The sequence below is a fragment of the Hippichthys cyanospilos genome, chromosome 8 (genome assembly GCF_059441005.1).
Source record: "Hippichthys cyanospilos isolate Australia breed blue-spotted pipefish chromosome 8, RoL_Hcya_1.0, whole genome shotgun sequence".
Lineage (NCBI taxonomy): Eukaryota > Metazoa > Chordata > Actinopteri > Syngnathiformes > Syngnathidae > Hippichthys > Hippichthys cyanospilos.
Genome location: NC_142376.1, coordinates 1,915,635 through 1,937,029, shown reverse-complemented (window position 1 = coordinate 1,937,029; position 21,395 = coordinate 1,915,635). Strand labels below are relative to the sequence as shown.

The 21,395-nt window shown below is 41.2% G+C and overlaps 1 protein-coding gene across 3 annotated transcripts in view; it reads left to right on the top strand.

Annotated features, from left to right (window-relative positions):
• Window positions 1–21,395, top strand: part of pibf1 (progesterone immunomodulatory binding factor 1) — a 24,156-nt gene extending 2,761 nt beyond the window's left edge. For 2 of the 3 annotated variants that reach the window (XM_088420966.1, XM_088420965.1), the window contains 14 exons: window positions 788–921; window positions 1,240–1,348; window positions 1,816–1,935; window positions 2,019–2,080; window positions 2,153–2,278; window positions 2,361–2,459; window positions 9,201–9,366; window positions 10,167–10,317; window positions 10,794–10,884; window positions 12,376–12,478; window positions 16,361–16,491; window positions 18,361–18,547; window positions 20,434–20,589; window positions 20,840–21,395. In XM_088420966.1, coding sequence (XP_088277092.1) covers window positions 788–921; window positions 1,240–1,348; window positions 1,816–1,935; window positions 2,019–2,080; window positions 2,153–2,278; window positions 2,361–2,459; window positions 9,201–9,366; window positions 10,167–10,317; window positions 10,794–10,884; window positions 12,376–12,478; window positions 16,361–16,491; window positions 18,361–18,547; window positions 20,434–20,589; window positions 20,840–20,893 — 1,689 coding nt within the window. In that variant the 3' untranslated portion in view covers window positions 20,894–21,395. The remainder of the gene's footprint in view (window positions 1–787; window positions 922–1,239; window positions 1,349–1,815; window positions 1,936–2,018; window positions 2,081–2,152; window positions 2,279–2,360; window positions 2,460–9,200; window positions 9,367–10,166; window positions 10,318–10,793; window positions 10,885–12,375; window positions 12,479–16,360; window positions 16,492–18,360; window positions 18,548–20,433; window positions 20,590–20,839) is intronic. The other variant, XM_088420967.1, reaches the window with a different exon arrangement.

Below are 21,395 nucleotides of genomic sequence, written 5' to 3'. Positions count from 1 at the left end.
CCGCCGTTTATTCGAATTTTGGAGGTTTTATGATTTAATTCAAATATTTTTCCCGTAATGCACATATGCAAGATAATACCTAGTTGCTTTTTGGGAAGAATTATATGCCAATTATAACCATATAAACATGTTCAAATGTGCTATTAATTTGTCTTTTAATCGAATCGGATTCTTAAAAAGCACATTTTCATTTCTGTGGATTTTTTCAACATTATTTGTGGCACTGTCAAAATTGTCAGCGTGCTTCTCAAGCGTTGCATTAGCAAACAAAGCAAGCCAACTCTCCCTTAATTGAATGGGCTAATTGCAATGAATGCAAGGTGAAAAGTTTGCTATCTTTTGAGTGCGCAGAAAAACAATCCAAGATGTCAAGCGTTTCCCCTCCCGGCGGTTTTGGCATCGTTAAGGTCTCTTTCATGTCTTGTGGCCTCCATACGATGTTCCCGATGTCAAACAACTAGACTAGTTGTTTGACATTTTGACAGCCTCCTCTTTCTACTGATAGAACATGACGAGGGGCCGTACAGGAGAGAAGGTGACAACCTCTCATTATTGATGCAAATATTTTGGCTGACTCACACGTTAGCGAGATTTGCATGACACGCACCAGGCATGTGAAACTAGCACAGACACACCGGGGGCGCAATCATTTGCATACAAGCAACTAACTCAGTGACTGCCATCGACGACTATAGCCGTCAAAAGTCCATTTTAGCTGGACTGTTATCCACCCGCTAATATTCTCTGATATGTACCTTGAATTGCCATTGCATGTATGTGCGCTCAGAGCTACGAGGAGGAACGCCGTCTGCGCACGGAACTGGAGCTGAGGAGCCAGAGACTGACGTTGGAGCTGGCCGACACCAAACAGCACATCCAAGATGGCGACTACCGTCGGGAAAATTACCCCGCCGTCAAACGGTGAGGCTTGTGTACAAATGCTGCGGTCTCTGGACTGCCTGTCTATCGAGTATGAAGTGAAACAACCGAGTTCTAGTGCCTAGTTCTGAAAATGTTCAGAGTCAGCCATTTTTTAAAATAGTCTGTATAAAAGTTTGTAAAAGTCACTGTCGCTAAGCCCCGCCGCAACATGCAGTGCCATACACAACTTGTGCATGAGACAGAAGCAAGTGGAAATTTGCGTTTTTTTGTCCATACAATGTGATTTTTCTTACAAGCCCAACCCTTGAGGGCCTTCCACAAATGAACTAATGCATCTTACTGTATATTTCATGTTAGTGAGCGTGACGTCTTGGAAGCCGAACTGAAGGACGTGAAGAGAAAATTTGAGTCCCTCCAATTGACTCACGCGGCCCTCATCAAGGAGCGAGAGACCCTCGGCAAAGAGGTGTGTCACCCAAACATAACACCCAACATAATACACTTATTTCACTCGTCAAGGCTTAGCCCCACTTAACTCCATTGGTCAGAAGAAAGTGGGGAAGCGGCAGCAAAACAGGCCAAAATCCAGATGTTAGGAGCTTAATCAAGGAGAGAGGCTATGAATTTGCTTGTTGTTGTCTCAAGGCCAAACTTGAACATCTAGAATTCATCTCAGTAAGAATATTTCATATATACAACTAAAAGTAGTGGTTGATGTTTGACCCAAATTGGGTCAAACCAAAATATGTAATTTTGTACAAAAAAAAAGGGGGGGGGGGGGGTGATGCTGGTTATTTAACTCAACTTTTTGGGTTGAATAATTCATTTTTTGACCCAATGTGGGTCATTTTTGATACAACTGTTTGAAAACGTTTGTGAACCCTCGCAGTCCTCGTCCTTTGCCACGCCTGCAGTCTGTTCTTTGCCCTGCAGATGGCGACGTTGAAGCAGTCAGCCACGCTGCTGCAGAAAGACAAGGAATACCTGCACAGACAGAACATGGAGCTGAGCATTCGCTGCGCTCACGAAGAAGATCGCCTGGAGCGCCTGCAGGTTCTTACAGTCTTATCATGCCGCTTCTGTCGGGCCCTTACGTAATCACGGGCCGCGTCTGACTGCTGCTCGACCTGCTCCAGGTGCAACTGGAGGACACCAAAAAGGCCAGGGAAGATGCCTATGAGAAATATGTGGCCTCCAGGTTGGCATCATCTTCCTTCAGCCTCTAGGAGCCACACAAACACTTGTCATGCCTTTTTTTTTTCCATGTCAGCGATCACTACAAGTCCGAGTATGAGCGCAAGCTGAGGGACGAGCTGGAGAACATTCGACTGAAGACCAGTCAGGAAATCGAGAACCTGCAGAGAACATCCAGGGAGATGTACGAGAGGGAGAACAGGTGCAGCGTCCAGATAAGCGCATTTCTTCATTCTCCGGATTTGAAGTCCCGTAATCCTAATTTCAGTGTTTTTGTTTGGTAGAAACCTGCGAGAAGCCAGAGACAACGCGGTGCTGGAGAAGGAGCGGGCGTTTGTTGCCGAGAGGGACACTCAGTCGCGATATGACCAGCTTTTGGAACAGTACGTTTGACAGCACCCTCGCCACTAATTGCTGCATAACACGGTTCACTTTTCGCGGTTTTGCGTATATTTTTTCTTTTTTTACAGCGTATGAACATGCATTGCGCGGGTATTTATTCTATATTATTTAATGTATTTATTTGAATTTCTCATGCAGTATAGACGCTGCGGTATACATAATGAAATGCAGGTGTGTCATTACATTAACATAACAACATAAGAGGAAGCTTAGACAATATGTACTTCACCCGTGTCACAATTAACCGGTTAATCTAAACTGTTCTTGCAATATGAGCTTTTCATTCAATCATTCATTCCAAAAGGCTTTCTGAACATGCTTAGCGTGGCCTTTTTTTTTTTTTTTTTTTTATGCGAGGCCAACTTATACCAAGCTTGTTTCTATTCAAGTAATAGTTGTGATGCTTCTATTTCATAGGCAGTGAAACCTCAAGGAATGTTTCATAGTAAAGCTAAATTATACTTTTGTGGTAACCTGGCCTGCAGAAAACTCAAGACTTAAGAAAAACGCTTAACTGATATTTGTTTGGCTCATTGTGTTATGTTAAATGTTTCTAACTGTACAATTATAATTTTGAGTTTTCGAATGAATATTTGTAAATAAGGCATGACGTGATATTGTTTTAACCCGAGGCTATAATACACCTTCATGTTTATTACAGGGGACGGATGCAATAGCAATCATGTCCACTGGATGGATGAATTTACTAAAAAAAACGTATTTAATTAGGGAATTAAAAAACTTCTATCTTGCATTTCCTGGCCAAGAGCCAATCAGAAACAATGCAAATTTGGTCTGCATTCATTGGTTACTTGACACATATCCGAGAATGCGCTCATCAGCAAGAAACCTGAAACAGGCAGCAACTACAAATAAATCTCTGGTAAAGTCAGCTATGTTATCATAGAAAATTGAAGTATTTTCACTCAACTGAACATATTTCTCCACTGCTTGGTGGCACTGTAAAGTGAATATTGTCACATTGACTGCAGGCTGATTGCAGTTTGTACTATAAAGCGCAGCAACATCCAGTTTGCTTTTGGCAATAAAAATACTTAAATACATTTATAGGGGTTGCAATGGCCACCCGTTAGTAGCGCCGCTGTTCATTTGAAAACCCGTAATTTTGTCCCACATTTCCCTTTTTATCGCAAGACTTAGGGGAATTAATAACACAGTTATATTTGTTACCAAACAAGTTACTGTATGACGCAAACACAAGATAATTAATACCTTGAAACTAATTGCAGAATGTTTGGTAACTCATTAGATCAGTCATGCTAGTATTTTGGCAAATATCGGCTGGACCACTTATGCCGTTGATGTTAAACGTCAGCATGGTCACTTCCTGGTTGTGCTTTAAACATCAGAAACCTACTTACTTGCTGTATGAGAGTATTTGCCTGAGGATGACACTTAAACTGTCAGACAAAAAAAAAAAAAAAAAAAGCAAACTCCAAGCCAGCCTGTGCAGTTTTTCTTACTTCTCACAAGCTGCATCATATTTCACATTCATTTTAGATGTCTAATTATTGTTAGCTCGTGTAATTAGCGAGGCAGCCTTCTAAAGTTGCAAAATGCAAATAAACAGCACATTACGACTATGAGGAGCGGCTGTCATGCGTGCGGTAGCTGATGGATGCCAGCGCGTCCTGTGTGATGTCTGAAAACTGTCATTAGTGCGCACTGGTGCTTTGATTGTGCGTTTCTCGCTGAAGATGAAGCGGCACGGTCAACATTTACACCAAAGTCACCACTTGGCTGCGGGGAGGGAAAACGGGCCTTGTAAAGTTCAGCGTCTTGTCACTGGTCTCCTTCAGGGATGGAAATACTTTCAGCGCAGGTAGAAAATGGCCGTAAAATGGAACCTGATCCAGTGTTTCACAACCTTTATTGAGGCAAGGCAGATGTTTTACAATAAATGAATGTCACGGCCCGCTACTAAAAATAAAAGATAATTTAGTGACGTCACGGTTTAATTATGGCTCTTATATCATTTAGAACAAGAGCGTTTAATTCATTCACTGCCAGCTCTTTTATTAATAGATAGTTGACATCTACACTCTTGCCATCAACGGTAGTGAATGATTTCATGGTTTGCATGTCACTACTTTATGTCACTGGCATACATAAATGAACAAAAATACAAATTGTATGACATAATGTATGGATCATTCTTAGACTGATTCCATGCTGAACCATGGAAACCTGGTGTCAACTAATCAAACCACGATTGTTGTTTTGGAAAACAAGTCAGCTTTAATACAGCTTATATATTACATATGTATATTTTTTCAATTAACAATTTGCTCACAGTGTCAGGTTGGAATCATCGGTCTGATTTTTGTGGCGTTTGCATGTTCTCCCTATTCTTACGTGTGTTTTTTTCCCCCACCCCACCATGGGCATATTAACCTCAAATTTGATAGTCCCTTGGCCTAAATACAACAATAGTTAAAAAAAAATGTTCCATAAAGTCACATCTAATGTGCATAATTCATTCCACATTAGGAATGTTTGATATGATTTTTTTTTCAAACGGTGACCAGTATGAGTATCAATACCACTGGTATCCCAATATAATTTGTTGTCGTTAAAATTGCTTTAAAATAAGAGCAACTTTCCTACTTCGTCCATTTATTGTTGGTCTATATCTTCTTGTCTTGTATGTTGGGAGGGTGAACAAAATGGACACAAATTAATAATCTGGGTCTCAAGGGGGGATATACTGTATATCGATATTCAAGATATGCAGCTATAGATTTAGAAAAAAATAATATGGGTCACGGTATGTAAAGGATTTCGAGTATGTCCAATATCTTCTTCATATTTGACTTCAACTAAGTGTGTAAAATAGTCTATAAATGACACACACTCAGCAGTGTCCCTGTCTCCAGGGTACTACGGCATGCTTGTCATTTCTCCAGATCCAAACCACCAGCTGTTGGTCTTACTTTCCATACACACGCAAGCACGTACGTAGACATCCATACACACACGCTCGCCGTCCCTCGCACTCTCTCTTAGACGATTGCATTCCGCGGCGAATCGCAAGCCAGCAACGACAGATGCTAGCCACAAGCCCTTAACCCCTAACCCCACGCACGCCCCTATTTTTGGGGCAAAGAATGAGGCGGACGAGCTTGAAATGGCGTCAGACGCACACAGCGGCGTAGTTCGAGTCGCCGGCTCATCGGGGTTCAAAAAAACGCTTCCCCCAGCCGAGCAGACTGAGGGAAAATCCGGGATTCTCCGCGTGGGCCCGCATGCCAAAATCTCGTTAGAGGGGATGAAGAAATAACCTGACACAAGCGCGAACATTCACATGAAGTCATTCCTTGCATCTCGATTGCAGGCGGGCATCAATAAAGGAGGACATAAAACTTCAACCATGTGCACTTGTCCGTCACATCGCGCATGCACAGCTCGGCCCGGAGCGCTCTATGGATGATGAAATCCTACCAGGTCAGCTGTAATCGGGAGTTATTAATATTGTCTAAAGCAACCTCTGCGGCCCCAGGAAGCAAACACGCATCTCCCCCGTCTGCCTTTCTCTCCAAGAGCTGCTTTGGTATTTTTAACTCGGGCGTAGAACTTACTGTTCAGGAAGTCGGGGATATTTGGAGAAATTTCACAATGAACCGAAAATGCGCCGATTAAGGCCTTGACGATGCAACCGTTGAACGATTCGCCCGCAAAACGCAGCTTACTTTCAAGTGCGTGCTGGTAAAAAAAATTCATCCGGTTCCAGCCAGGCTTTTATTTCCAAGGTGTCCCTCACAGCGGTGGTTGCGTAACACTTTGTGTGACTTTTCTTTTTCCTCGCGACTCCCATAACTCAATTCGAGAATAGAATAGTTCTTTATTGTCATTGTAACACCTTCCATGTACAACGAAATTTAAAAAGTATCAGTCTGTGCAATTACAGAAGACATAATATGTCGTAATAAAACACATTGAACAACCACACCCATTCATACAGTACATTATGCTGTATCTATGCTGCAATCTATTACCTTTTATTTAAAAAAAAAAACTCAATCGCTGGTTAACTCTTTTAGCGCCAAGCGTTATGGGAAAAGGAAAGCTCTCGACGGACAGTATATTTAGCATTTTCACTCATCTTTCAAGTCCGACACAATGTTGTGTGCTACTTATTCTAAATATGGTATCGTATGAAAAATTAGTCATCTGAGCTTGACTGAGTTTTCGCTCGTGCTCCCTGGTTGGGAACCAGTACGTCGGAGGATCTAATTCAAGGCGATGGTGAGGGGACAGACTTGATTGATTGACGCTAGGCAGGCTGCGAAGCTTCGTTTTTACGGAGCGTCATTACAAGACCTGTTTTGCGAGTCACTTTTTCTTGCAGACCGTTTTTGCTCATTTGAAAACGTATGCAAATATCATCGCTTGAGATACTTTCAATCTTTACGTCCAACCGCAGTGTTCAAACTGAGTTGACGAAACATCAGCAGGCAAGGTCAGCTCCCCAAAAAAAACTGTTGACCAAATCCTATGCGGTGTGACCCAACGAAAAAGTCGGTAGCACCAGTGCAAACAAACATTGGTGCAGAGCCATGTTATGAATTTTTTGAATGCGGATGTTATCCAACGCTTCGCTATAATTTTTGCATTTTGCTTTTGCCAAACGAGGAACCTAACGTCAAAAGCCGCAACGGGCGCTTGAGCCAGGTTTCGAGCAATACGTTTCCTGGTTTAATTAAGGGTTTGTGCTTTATACAGTTCACAACACACATAAACATTTGATTAAAAGTCAGTGGTAATTGTGAGGCGTTTAACAGGATGTTCTTAGAGGGATGTGGCTGCTGAGCTGAGAGTGTTCCAGAATGTCATTAGCTGATGGCAAGAGAAACCAAAAGAGTCACAGAAATTGCTCGAACACCTGTTGGGAATTTTGCCAATTGGCCTCTTGTTAACTCATTCACTGCCATTGACGGTTATAGATGTCAAATCCATTCAGACTAGCCATGTTGGGAAAAAACATATATAGAAACACCGAAGAAATGCATCTGCATTCAAAAGTTTAGAAAGGGTCAAAAGTAGGGTGGAACGATTACTGATACCAAGTACTAGGCCGATACCGGGTCTCATATCCTTATATCAGGACTAGAAGCTTATACTACACTCTGAAAACAATATATCAGTAACAAAAATTAATCAATATTTGGGGCAATTTGACCCACTTCGACGTTATTTTACACCAAGCAACGCCAAAATCGTTTTGTATAAGACGTCAAAAATGTAATTGTTTGGTAGAAGACAATCCAGAAAGTTTAGTCAATTTGACCCAAATATCGGGTCGTCCATTTTTTTACCCAACGCAACTCATTATAGTATCGCTCATAAAGCATTTTTATGATCGCAAATGACAAATTCCAAGGATAGAAAATTACCAGTGATTTTAAGGAATGTGCCATATTGGCGTATTTAAGTCAGTCTTTAAAGTGAGCTGGCATTTCTCGGGGAAGAGCAGGGGGGCTGTGCATCAAAAGTACACTCTAAAACAGGGATGGCCAATTTGTTTAAGCTTGGAGTTCGCATGGAGGAAAATCTATTCCCAAGTGGGCCGGACCAATAAAATCATGGTATATATTCATCTAACTTTACAACAACAACAGCGGGCCGGATTAAACCGGTTTGCAGGCCAGAATCGGCCCGCGGGCCGTATGTTCGACACCCCTGCTTTACAAACAGTTGTGCTAAAAACCCAATCAAATGTATGAAAAGCGGTCAAATCTACTCAATTATTGAAACTGTCCTTTTTTAATTATTTATCTGAGGCTCTGAAATCCGATTGTATTAATATACAAATAGAAGAAGCCTTACAACCACCTTTTTTTTTTTCCCCTGACAACTTAATTAAATCAGATGAACAAGCTCAGCAAGCAACACGAGCTCATATTTTTTCACAAGATTGCAGACTTTGCGTGCAAGCTTGCTCCACCACTTTTAACTGAAAATTGTGGCATCTGAGAACACAAGCTCCCACCAATTCGCTCTCATTAAGTTCCTCGCGCCGACTGCCAAACGCAATCACGGAACATCAAACGACGCCAAGCGCGGCTTTGGGCGCTTCTCTTGGTTCTGACATTTGAAGACTCGGCGGTCCTGTTGAGCAGCACTGCGCTTGCCAACTTGTGTGTTTAAAAGAAAGAATCGGATGATGACTCCCCTCGTGTTTTTTTTTTTTTTTTATGATGAAGATGTTATCTGGTGTTTTATTGCGTCTATGAGACAGACATCGCTATAGTAGTCGGCTCATTTTGTAGATACTTAATTGCGCAATCAAAAGTGCGGGCGATTAGTTTTTCTCCGTTAAGCATTAAAGTCTTTTCACTCTTTTTAGGTTTGAATAATTTTCATTAGGAAATGACCAATTATCGGTGCTGATGTTTAACGAATATTGGTATGGGCCTTTTTTGTTTGTTATTTTGATCGTCATCGTAAATCATTTTAAAATTGTGTTAACTATTTATTTTAATTTTGAATCAGCTTAAGATGAGATTTTGCTGATTCTTTAAAAAAAAGTAAATATATAAAAGAATATTTGACATCTGTATTTATCAATAGCAGTAGATTTAACAAGCCAGCACACATTTTCTCCTGAAATGACACAAAATATGACACACGAGTGAGCCTAAACTAAAAAAAAAAAAAGAATAAACGTAAAACAACAATGACGGTCCGCTTCCTCCTCGCAGGTTTCGCCAACTGCAGCTGGGCACCGACAACAGAGTCGCCGAGTTGTCCAATCAGGCAAAGCTGCACTCCTTCGAAGCCGAGCGCGCTCAGTTGATGAAGGAGGAGACTGACAAGGCTTTGGCCCAGTGCCAGGTGGAGTGTGAGAAACTGCGCAAAAAACTGGAGGTACTCCCAAAAACCTCGAAGAATCCCCTGCATAGCTTCGAATACATTACTGAAATTCACCCAGACTAAAAAGTCGGATATTTGACGGGTCTGCAAATGATTCTTCCCTCATACGGCGTTGCTATGTTTTTTCTGCCGACCTGTCAGCGGGCCTTCGTCATCAGGCAAAATTCTTTCAACGCTCTAACAAGACTTTGAGTTGTAGTCATCAGACGGCACCCTCGGATGCTTTCTTAGTTCTTTCGCCTTACGCGGTTGCCTCCCAGCCATTCTCAAGAAAAACTAATTAAGAAAGCAACAAAACAAAAATGCGAGCTATATATTATGTTTTGACTTGAGACTACTGCTTATTAGCATTTTTTTCTTTCAAATTCATACCAGCTGAGTTTTTTACTCTTGAATAGTCACCAAAACAAAGTACCGCTACAACTCTTAATACTTTTAGTTAGTATTAATCCATCCATGAATCGATAAATGTGCTGGAGCTAAACGTCCAGGTATGTTCAGTCTGTTAAAGATATGATTTTGCTGTAAGCAGGCAATCAAAAAAAGTTTGAATTCAAAATATTTTTTAAAAAGGGTCATACACATCTTTCTGCGTAAATATCTGATGTTATGAATTGCGGCTTATATCCTGTGCGGCTTATCTGTGACAAAGAATACTACAATTTGCAATGAGAGGATGCTTTTGTGTAGTCTTATATACAATTTAGTTCCTAACTTCAATATTTGGTGTTGATTAAATGAAAATGTATAATGGAGATACAATATGACTTATCATTTTTCGTTTCCGTTTGCAGGTCCTCACGCAGGAGTTTTACAGGCTCCAGACGTCATCGGAGAAGCGCACCGCCGAGCTTCACGCTCAGAATGCCGAGCAGGCGTCCCGACTGGAGACCTACGAAAAACTTGAGCGGGAACTGGACCAGGTCACCATGCAGGCTGCAGAAAGTGAGTCCCACTTACCATAAATTAACCACGCCACCTTTTGCATACTGAAAATATCATTCAGCTGACATGGTGTTGACATTAACGCCTACTAAAACAGAAAAAATAATTAGCTTGAGTGCAGACAGAAGTAGACCAGAGCCTGACGAATGACGAACCAGGATTTAAAAAAAAACAAAAAAAACATTGCTCTCAAGTGGTGGCCAAAGGTTGGGCAAAAATACACCTGATGGACTGACTGACAGACTATTTCAAATGTGTATGGCTTGAAAAAAATGACGGACCGACGATGATGAAAAGGGGGCGGGGCTCTGACGAATGTCGGACCAGCGAAAAAATTCATATGATAACAAAAAAATGTCAAGTTCATTTTATGTCACAAAAACTTGCATGCTTGGTGTATGTAGACTCTTTATATCCACCATATGTTTAAAAAAAACGTCGCTGATGAGCTTTTATTTACTTTGGTGTCTTTCCAGTTGAGAATGAGGAGGAAGCGGAGAGGGTCCTCTTCTCGTACGGCTATGGCGCCAACGTTCCCACCACGGCTCGAAGGAGACTACAACAGAGGTACGGACCCCGAGGCGCACCACGCAATGCTGGGAACGTTCACACGAAGAAAAATAGTCATGCGCACAAACACATTGCGCCTTGCTACTACAGTGGAATTTCTTCTCCTTGTTGAGACGGGTTCTTTACCTGGAATCAATGACATCAACAAAATTTTATGATGAAGTCTTTCTAGATTTGCCAAAGTCTTAGCATAACTTAAGGGCGATTTGAATCCTCGGGTTTTGTGCGACTTTAAAGACATGCACAACTCACAAGCAGTAGATAGGCAATTAGTGAACCTTTCTTAGAAACAGAGACTTCAAGCTCTATAATGGCACGACAGTTGACATTTACTTTCAAACTACCGTATTTTCAACACCGCACGGCGTACCTAAAAGTCTTCAAGTCTTCTTTAAAAATGTAAGTTTAATGTTTAATTGAAACACAAACGGTGCATTAAACAACGTAAACAGACAATCTATTCCTACTTACAGGCATATATTCTTTATCCTCTTTGGGGAAAACGATGAATATTACTGCAGTTGGCTTAAGTCACATAACAGTATCTGTGAAACTCTTCTTCGATTGTGTCTTCACAACTGTATTATACTGCCTCCGTTGGCCAAATTGCACACACTAGAAAGTGGCGCGATAGTATTATCATGATAATATCATTTTCTTTGCTTTTATTTTTTGAAGTGACATCATAGACTGCCGTAATTTTATTTGCAAACACATTACTGTTGATTTTCTTTTTTTCCCATTGATTTCAATGGAGAATTATGCTTTGGTATCTGTTTGTTTTGCTTGACAGAAAGAATTTAGCTTGTACATATAGATAGCAGAGTAGTGTAAAAGAAGGCTTTTCAACACGGTAATTCATCCATAAAATATGAGACCAGGGCCGCACGTTGTGCTGAATCTGGAGAGGTTTGAACTCTATGCAAAATTGGAAATAACATTGTCGTCTGCAGCCTTGTGTCAACTTGCATCACCTGGAATACAAAAACTGCTACACACACACACGCAGGTGTGTATTTATTTTTGCATCATTCCTCCCTTGAAAACATGTCTTTATTCAAGCAGCGTGAGTCGCTCTTTTGTGTGCCAGGTGACAAAGTGCTTCCTCACTCGTGTTTGCAGTGGCATTAAACCCGCCCGGGTGGATGACAGCCTTCATACCAGCTCAAATTCCTCTTTCTTTTTCTCCGCTCATTGCCAAATGTCGACGTCTGGCCGTGTGATATACTGCCATCATCTGCGCGCAGGCCCCGCCCCCTCCTGCACTCAACTACTACACTCACTGTGTTGTGACTTGTATCGCATGCGTGTGTCCCGTATGTTTTTAAAGTCCACGCACACTTTTTGATAAGTCGACACGAGCGGCTAACGATTCATATTGATCTCATCTGTCATGGTTACGTAACCCACGAGGGAAATATTGAAGTAACACTAGTGGTAACTTGCAGTGTTTTGGAATTTTCTCCTCACTCTTTTGTGTGTGTGCAGTGTTCACCTGGCCCGCAGGGTGCTGCAGCTGGAGAGGCAGAACACATCACTGAGGAAAGACTTGGAGAAGCACCAGTCTCAAACAGGCCAGATATCCCAGGAGGTAAACACCGAGCGAGGCGCCGCGCCGTTCATTGTAATGATTGCGTGTTTGTTTTGCAACCTTCGCGCCTTCCTGCCCGCACCTGCACTTCCCCAACTTTGTCTCTCAAGGATATTCCTGTTTTACGAGAGCCAGAATGATTTACTGCCAGTGTTTTCCTGGCATAACAGTTATCGCACAACCATGCACGTTGCCTCCCTTTCATCACCGCCATGGCGCGGGCGCCATTGCTGGTTAAGTCATTGGCATTTACCGTTTTACCTTTACCTTTTTTTTTACTTCAATTTGGGTGAATTTCACAAAAACACAATTATAAGTCTACCCCTGACTTCAGTGGTTACATAGATCGTGGCTATCCAATTATAACACATGGTGTGTGTTATTAAAATGACGAAATTACGGTACTTTTAGATGCATTTCTTCACCGTATATCGAATAGCACACTGTTCCAGTTATGGGGGGGGGTAAGTGTGATGCAATGTGCGTGTGTGAGCGTGGATGCAAATGCTGAAACGAATGTTGCAAGAATAAAATGAAGTTTCAATGCTTTATCTTTTGACACAGCTGAATATAAATTTTTCGAAAATCTGACATACATATATTACATGTACGTAACATGTTTACTACAGCTGTTCCTTAATTATTGCGAGAAATCATTAACATGATCGGTGTCTTCACATAGACCGGTGCAGCACCAAATGCACATACATATGTTGGACTATGGTGACAGGAATAGTAGTTTTCAGACTGAGAGCAAATTAATTGGAATATGAAGCAACATGTGGACTATATACCCCATTTTGTTTGTAGTAAATTACAACTAGTCATCAGTGCCCAAATATACTCTTTGTTTCTCCTATTTATCGTTGCCGAATCACGTTATGTTGACTCCTTTGCACCGCAGCATCGTATGCCTTTGCGTTGTGAAGTTTTATACAGATATGCATTATCATTATTGATGCGATTTTCCGGCAGACGAGCCAGAAATAAAAGAGATTACGATAGACGATATACAGTACCTTCTGCAGTTACTGAAAAAATATGCCTCGAGATAAAGCTACAAATGTAATTCCAACATTTCATAAATCAGACACGGATGGCGCAGGACTTTATTTTTTTTTTCCCCATCCAAAAATGCTTTGCTCTGATGAGAGAGGACTTAACTGTAAAAAAAAAAAATGTTTTGCTGAAGGAGGTACATCATTGAAAAAGGTTGAGAAAGCACAGGTCTAACAATGGACTCCGTCCTGTCACGAAAATGCCAAGAGTTTGTTTGGGCAAACACAACAGCTTAGGCGAGCAAGTGTGAGAAGCCGGACTCGCAGTGCCTGTCTGTCACACTTGTTGACTCAGAGGGAAAGCAAGGCCACAAACCGTGACGGCCGCGGTCTTATCCTCTCTCAGCACCTCGACGCACCAATCACAGAGGCTTATGTTTGCTTGTCTGACTCTACATGCGCAAAGCGAGGCTTTTAATTCGAAGCGGGCGCCAACTTCATGTGGCCACGATTGGAAAGTCATCGTAAAGCTGAAAAAAAAATGCAAGATGGACGGCGCGGTTGTCCGGTGGGCTTTTTAATCACGTTTATTTTTTCTTTCCTCGAAGCTTTCCGAGTCGCACGAGCGTTGCCACGGTTGAGAGCGAAAAGGCGGGGCTCCACTTAAAAGCTAAATAAACCAGCCATTCACCTGTCAGCAAAGACTGACTGGCATTCATCGGGAATACCTTTATGATTCACTGAGTATGAAAGGACAGTGTGAAAAATTACAGTTTCTTTTCTGAGAAAAGCTCAGGGTGTTAACCACCTCACCACCCACGCGGGCGCCCTGACTAACTTTACTATTGTCCTCAACCTCCCACCCACTTGGCTTTGCCCTCCTACCCGCTTTCGCTCGCCCTCTTCCGAGCTGTAAAAGTGGCTTAATGTGTAACATGCCGACTTTATCTGCCCCCCCCCCCCCCCCCCCCCCCCTAAAGATTTTCCAACAGATAGCGAATGAAAACAAGCAAGAGCAATGTAAAGCTCCTTTTGGCCCCGCGTTCAACGCATCTGCAACTCGCGCATTTCGGCTCACTAAACTCGCTGTTGTTTGATATCACGAGGAGGAAACAAATATCTTCAGTCTGGTATTGACAATAGACTTCATTTTGACCTTAACTCATTCGCTGCCAGCCCAATGGCAGCCAGCCCGGGAAAAAGAATTTTGACGTCTAATGCAGTCATTGGTAGTGAATGAGTTGGTAAAGAAATGCTGCGCATCATTTATGTCTTGCTGCAACTGAAGATTATTTTAATGATAATTAATATGGCAACTCTTTTGTCAAATCGATTGATCGGTGTGTAAAATGTTGGATTTTTTTTTTTTTTTTTTTTTTGATTTTGCAGAAAAATTCAGAATCTGAACATTTTTTTAAATTTGAACGATTGAAGTAATTATTGCTTTCCTTTGATTTTGCACAACTTCTTCGATCACGTTCCACTGGCGAGGTGTTCACCGACCGCTTACAATGTGGGAAATCTGAAATGCACTTAATCGCAAACAAATACACAGTATAACTTACGGATACGAACACAAAAAACATGAAGGATTAAGGAAGATGAGATTTCCTCGGTTTTGTTATCGTTTTTACATTGTCGCCAAACTCTTGATGATTACGGTATCAATTATCGATTAGTTGTGCGATTAATCGTTGCATCTTTATCTTGAGACTAAAGTAACTGTGAACATGAGGTTACTTCATCTATTTGCACCCATTCGATGGGGGACCGTGACCTCATTTTTCAAAATAGTGCATCAATGGGGAATCGAGTCACAGGTTCCTTTCAGTCCCCCCTAAAAATTAGCCGTCCCAGGACGGGCGATTTGCAGAAGGGGGATTCCTAACCGCTAGGCCGCGACCCAGAATTCTGCAGCGTTTGGCAGAATGTGAAGCTAAACATCAAAATCTACTCCAGACTGTTCACGTTATCAATCACTTCAAACTGGCCTCATGTGATATTCAAACAAAATCCCTTGAATTTAAGATGAATCCAGATATGTATGTGCCCCCCCCCCAACACGCACACACACACACACACACATACACTGTGCTAGTTTAAGAGGCAGATATCCAAATGGACAGCCCACAAGAAAAGTTATGCAATACAACATTTTTTTTATTGATAATAGCGATTTCACAACAGCTGTAATAACAACAAAGCGTTTGACTGGAGATATAACATAAAAAGATTAAAAATAATCCAAACACACAAAAGACTGGCAATAATTGGCATCATTCTCCTTGCCAAATAATGTGTCGCCGCAGCAACGGTGTTTTGACGAATTAGAACGCTTCGCATTCTTCATCTCGGAACATTTTTCGATGAAACTGCGTCAAAACAATCTGACGATCTCTTGGAGGATAAATAGTCACCTCTATAACGGGCCAAATTTGAAAGAAAATTCAAAATTGCTCACTTCCTGTTAGGTTTACTTTTTTTTGAATGCGCTACGCTGAGTGCGCCGAGATCTTAGCATAGGTAAGGTTACGTGAGCGGGTGATGGAGAAGAAAAAAAAACGTCTTCAGCCATGCCCCAAACAGAGGGCGTGGCTGAAGTCTGGAAAATAAAAAAAATCTGCACACGCACTAACAAAAAGACACTACAACATATCTCGCACAACATCTAGATGGCTGGGGGAGGGGCCCCAACTTTTCTTAGATCTTGGCGAAATGAGCAAAGGTGACTGATTCATTCAAACATCTTAGGAGATGCTACTGAGCTTTGTTCCCCCCACACAAATGAATGAAATATTGATAATTTTTGCAAGGTACGCGTGCAAATTTTCATGTGTTTTCAATCAGAATTTTGCGTGTGATACCCCAAGAGTTTTGTGTGCAGCTGCTAGCGGCCAACCAGCTGCTGGAGCAGACGCAGCAGCCTTACAGCTACCTGATCGAGACTGTGAGACACAAGGACGGACAGATCAACACCCTGAAGCAACGCGTGGCTTCACTTGAGGACGATGTGACGTACGATCGCACGCACGCACTCCGCCGTATATTGACACAACACCTTTAATTTAAGCCCATTAACTTCATTTAATTTCTTCCAAAAAGACTCCGATTGGCAGTCGTCCATCTCTTCTAACCCTTGGGTGATTTCAATCTTTTCTTCTCCTCCGTGGCTTTGGCACTTTTATAATTCCACGTTGCTGTTTTTTTTTTTTTTTTTATGTGGATGATTACAATTGGATCAAAATCAACACAATGTACAATTAGGGCAAAAAAAAAAAAAAAAAGACTTTGAACGCACCCGTGCTAGTAATCCATCAAGCTGTTTTCCCAAGGGCAGCGCAGTGGGTTAGTGGTTAGCAGGTCTGCCTCTTTCAAGAGGTCTTGGGGTTCAAATCCCATCTACGGCCTCCCTGTGTGGCATTTGCATGCCTCCTGGGAAATCCAGCTTCCTCGCACATTCCCAAAACATGCACGTTACGATCATTAGACAGTCCAAATTCTGATGTATTATACGCGTAACGTGTATAAGCCAAATAGGAAATACGAAATGGCGTCGAAAGCTTTGGCGAGCCCCGAGACAGCGCTATTGGGGGGTAGTCACTATTTAGCACGCCGGTTTGCTATTCATTGTGCGCCGTGGAATGTCACATGGCTCTGTTACAGTGGCATCATTTGTTTTTAATGCTCTACTTTTATCCGGCCTACATTGTGGCTGCCAGCACCGACGCTCGTTTCCCAGCCCTCAAATGCAGCGTTCCCTCGCGATAACGCTGTTCTACTTTCACTGCCTCGCTTTTTTTTTTTTTACAACCTGCGTTCTATTCTTTTCGAAAGTAGAATGCACTTTTTGTTACCTGTCCTGATTGGAACATAGGCCATTGTCTATAGATCTCCTCCTTGCCAGGTCATCTGCTCTCTGGGACCAAGAGGCACATTTAGATTAACAGTGAAATATGTTCGTGAGTCAATATAAATACGTTCTTTTGATTAATCGTTAAAATTAAATATGATATTTCTAAAACCTTTTTTTTAATAAAAAAAAAACAAACAGTGCCTGCAATGAACGGGTTTTCTTTTTTTTTCTCAAATAAATGTTTGTAATTATATAGAAAGTGTACCTGTATAGGGTTAAAAAAAAAAAAAAAAAAAAAAAAATATATATATATATATATATATATATATATATATATATATATTATTTTTTTTAATTTTGTATAAAAAAATAAATATATAAAGTATTGATGTAAATATAAAAGAAAATAGTATAATAAAGAAAAAAACAAAAACATTTATGATAAATGAAATAGCATTTATAAGAACCAAAAAATACTGCAAATCAAATCTAAAAATAAAAATCTATGCAATAAAACGACTAAATGGAAAACCATATAGTAAAAACATAACACATATAAAGAGAAAAACATTTATGAAAAACAGAAAAGCATAAAAAATGTGCTTTAAATGAAAAAAATATTTGTAACAAGCAAAAAGAAATGGAAAAAATAAATAAATTGATAAGGAAAAAATACTGAGGTCATTTTCAGATTGTAACCTCTGCAAGAAAAGCCCACTTTGAATCTGAGCTCAACTCTCAAGTTCACCAATTGCCCGCGAAGCACGTTTTCTATCCCTACAGTCAAAGTCCATTCATGTCTTTGCATCTGGAATCATAGCCGTCATTAGGATGGTGACGCATGCCTCGTAATTTCTTACCACAACTTTTCTGCACCCATCCTGATCGGGCTCCACCCCGATACATAAAAAGAGGACACTTTTCAGATTAAGTCCGCGTCGCGTTGAGTCACCGTCGGAGCGTCTGACTCATTTCATAAAGCCAACGCTGCGATGTTATCTTTTAACGTTCGATCTCTCGTGTGTCACCAGTTCTCTGAGAAAAGAGCGAGCGGCTCTGCTGCAGGTGAAGAACAACATGGCAGCCGACCTGGAGCGGCTCCTCGACCATCGGGAGGTACATGTCAAGAAGTCCTTTCCTCGTGGCCGCTTTTCACTTCATTCGACTCCTGATTGCCGCGCGGGTCAGGAATCGAAACCTGCTGCCAATATTTTGCAAGTAATACACACCTCCCCTAAAATATTTTGAAATACTCCAATATTTCAAACTCACCTTTCACTATGACCCTCTAAAAAAGTGCCTTTGCCCAATAATTCTCTAATTGCGATACAAATACCTCTAATTTTATTGGGGCTCCCACTAGTGGTTGATGAAAGTATCACTGCATAAGCACGCTTCAGTTTTATTTCATTTTTTTGCACATTTTCATTGAAGCTTTCAGTGTGTTTTTAAACTTTCATTTCGGTACATTTCTTTGGCTATTATAATTATTTCAAAACGAAATAAATTTTAAATTAAATTAAATGATATATTTCTATATAAATATATATGTATACCATATATTTATCCTATTATTAATTAAATAATTATATTCAATGTAACTCAAGTATGTATACAATTGCAGTATATGTTTTTTTTTCAAAGACTGTTTGGTGTTTTTATGAAGGACTACATATACCAATAATTAATGTTGAGAAGCTGAACAGAGCATTTGAACAATTTGAAGATAGACAATGTCTCAATCGACTAATTTGTTAATCGATAAATTGTCGATTGACGGATTCAGTTTGACAGCTTTAATTTCATTATAGCGTTTTCCTTAAAGTTTCTGGAAATGAATGGCAATTTATTATTATTATAATTTGTCATTTCTAGTTTGTTATCATAAAAGTAAAAAATATCTGCAACGATGATCGTCCCTGGCTGATAATCGGTGTATCTACAGAAAAATTTGCTGGAGGGTCAATGTCAATTGTCAAATCGGCTGTAAGGCCGATGAAGCCGGTCGTGCAAGAGTCGCTTTGAAAACAAACCTTCAGGCTTTTCACACCGGACGGGTTCTCTCACCGTGTTGCAACAATTCCTTCAAGATTATGCGTGCGCGCGCGCGCACGTGAAAACAGCGCTGGCCGTTTGCTGTATGAAGTATGTGCCCTGTCATAGACAGCTGTTCCTCCGCCTGCCTGCTCGAGATGCCACCGCAGCGTGTGTGTGTGTGTGTGCGTGCGCGTGTGTGTGTGTGTGTGTGTGTGACATGCCAGGGCTCATGTCCTCAGGGGTGATAAATAGAACAGCAAAATGGCTCAGCCCCCCCCCCACCCCCCAAGCTCCTTGAAACTCATTGGAATCACCATTAAGAACTGCAGTGATTTCCCAACACGGTGAGAAAACATCAGGTGTGCAGCAGGAAATGATCCGGCTTGGTGAATTGCTCCGAAAATGATTGTTTACTTACAACGTTTCTTTGTTCGTGTGCGTCAACGCTGAATAGTGACAGGCGGAGCAATTAGGTGCTCTTTGATGAAGTAGCAATGTAAGGTACAATAAACTCATGTATCCACCTGTTGACTTTCATGCAGCAGAATCATCCTTCTGTGTTTGAATAAACGCCGTATTTTCCTCGCCAAAATCTTAGTGCGCCTTGTACAGTGCGTGAAGTGTGAGTTTTTGTTTTTGGGGTACAAAAAAAATAAGTTTAGCGTAGTTTCAATTTATCTGCTCTTAATTTGAAAAGAAAAGTTCTGTTCCTGTCACAGCATTATTGGAAAAGGAAACCTCTGGAGTGACAGTATTTTTCGAATTTTCACTCACCTTTCAAGGCCAACAGAATATTGTGTGCCGCGTCGATGTAAATATGGGCGCTATCATATGAAAGATGAATTTCTATTCCTTACTTTGAATTGCATGTATATAATAGCTGTGTTATAAGTGTGGAAACACTGCCATCCTATGCTCAAAGTTGTCACTACAAGTGCTCAATTGGCTATTCAAGAATGTCCTCTCCATAAAAAAACGCATTTGACCAGAATTATATTATTTATTATTATGACTATTTTAAAAAACGGGAATTCTCATCCACTGCACTTTTTCATGTGGTCCCACAGGAGTTAGCCATGATGAAGCAGGTTTTGATCAGCATGCGCTCCCAGCAAGAAAACGCTCTGAGCCCCATCAGGGGAGACGCCGACAAGCGGCGTTCCAAGCCGGAGAACGGGCACGCCAAGGAAGAGTCGCCTGGCAAACCAAAACCTACCGTCTTCGTAAGTGTCGGGCGGGGCCGACGCCCCGCGTGTGAGTCACACCTCAAACAAGATGAGGGAAACGTGCTAGCTTCGGCAGGGGGGAAGGGAAGAAAATAAATTGACAGTTGGCTTTCATTTGAGTAATAGTTGAGTGTCGCAAAAGGCGGTAGTCATATTCTCCTTATCTGATAGTTTTTTTTTTTTTTCTTAGATACAATCCCCAAAAAGTCATGTTCTTAATCCAATTTTTCATCTGTTTTCTTTCCAGACCAAAAAAGAAGCTCCTGACTGGAATCAAAGACTCAAACAGAAACCAAAATAATGACTCATGTTGCTGTTTTGTTTTTTTTTTTCCAATCAACTTTCAATGTTTTCACATGATTTTTATCATGTATAAACTATGTTTCTACATAGCCGCGATTGGTCTTTCTCCACGCGGTCAGATGTTCCCCGCTTAACACATTCCTCGCAAAAGCGCGTCTTCTCTGGCACACGCCGCTGGTTATTGAGGCCCATTTATCTTCTCGTCGCTTTCACGCCGCTTAAGTCTTGTACTGGACACTTGGCATATCTTGCGTGACCTCATAGTATGCGAGGGGAATCCACCTGGTAGTTGGAAGTCAAGTGCAGCTGCTGTTTCCCATTGATCATTGTGCATTGCTCAACAACACTGCTGAAATTCCTTCAAAAAAAAAAAATCACATCTACCTTTGACTGCTATTTTTTTTAATGATCTTCCACAGAATTGGTATTAAGTTGCCAGCTTTCTACAGGGGAAAAATGTTGTAAGCGCGTGTCATCACGGCCCGCTCCGAACTCAAAAC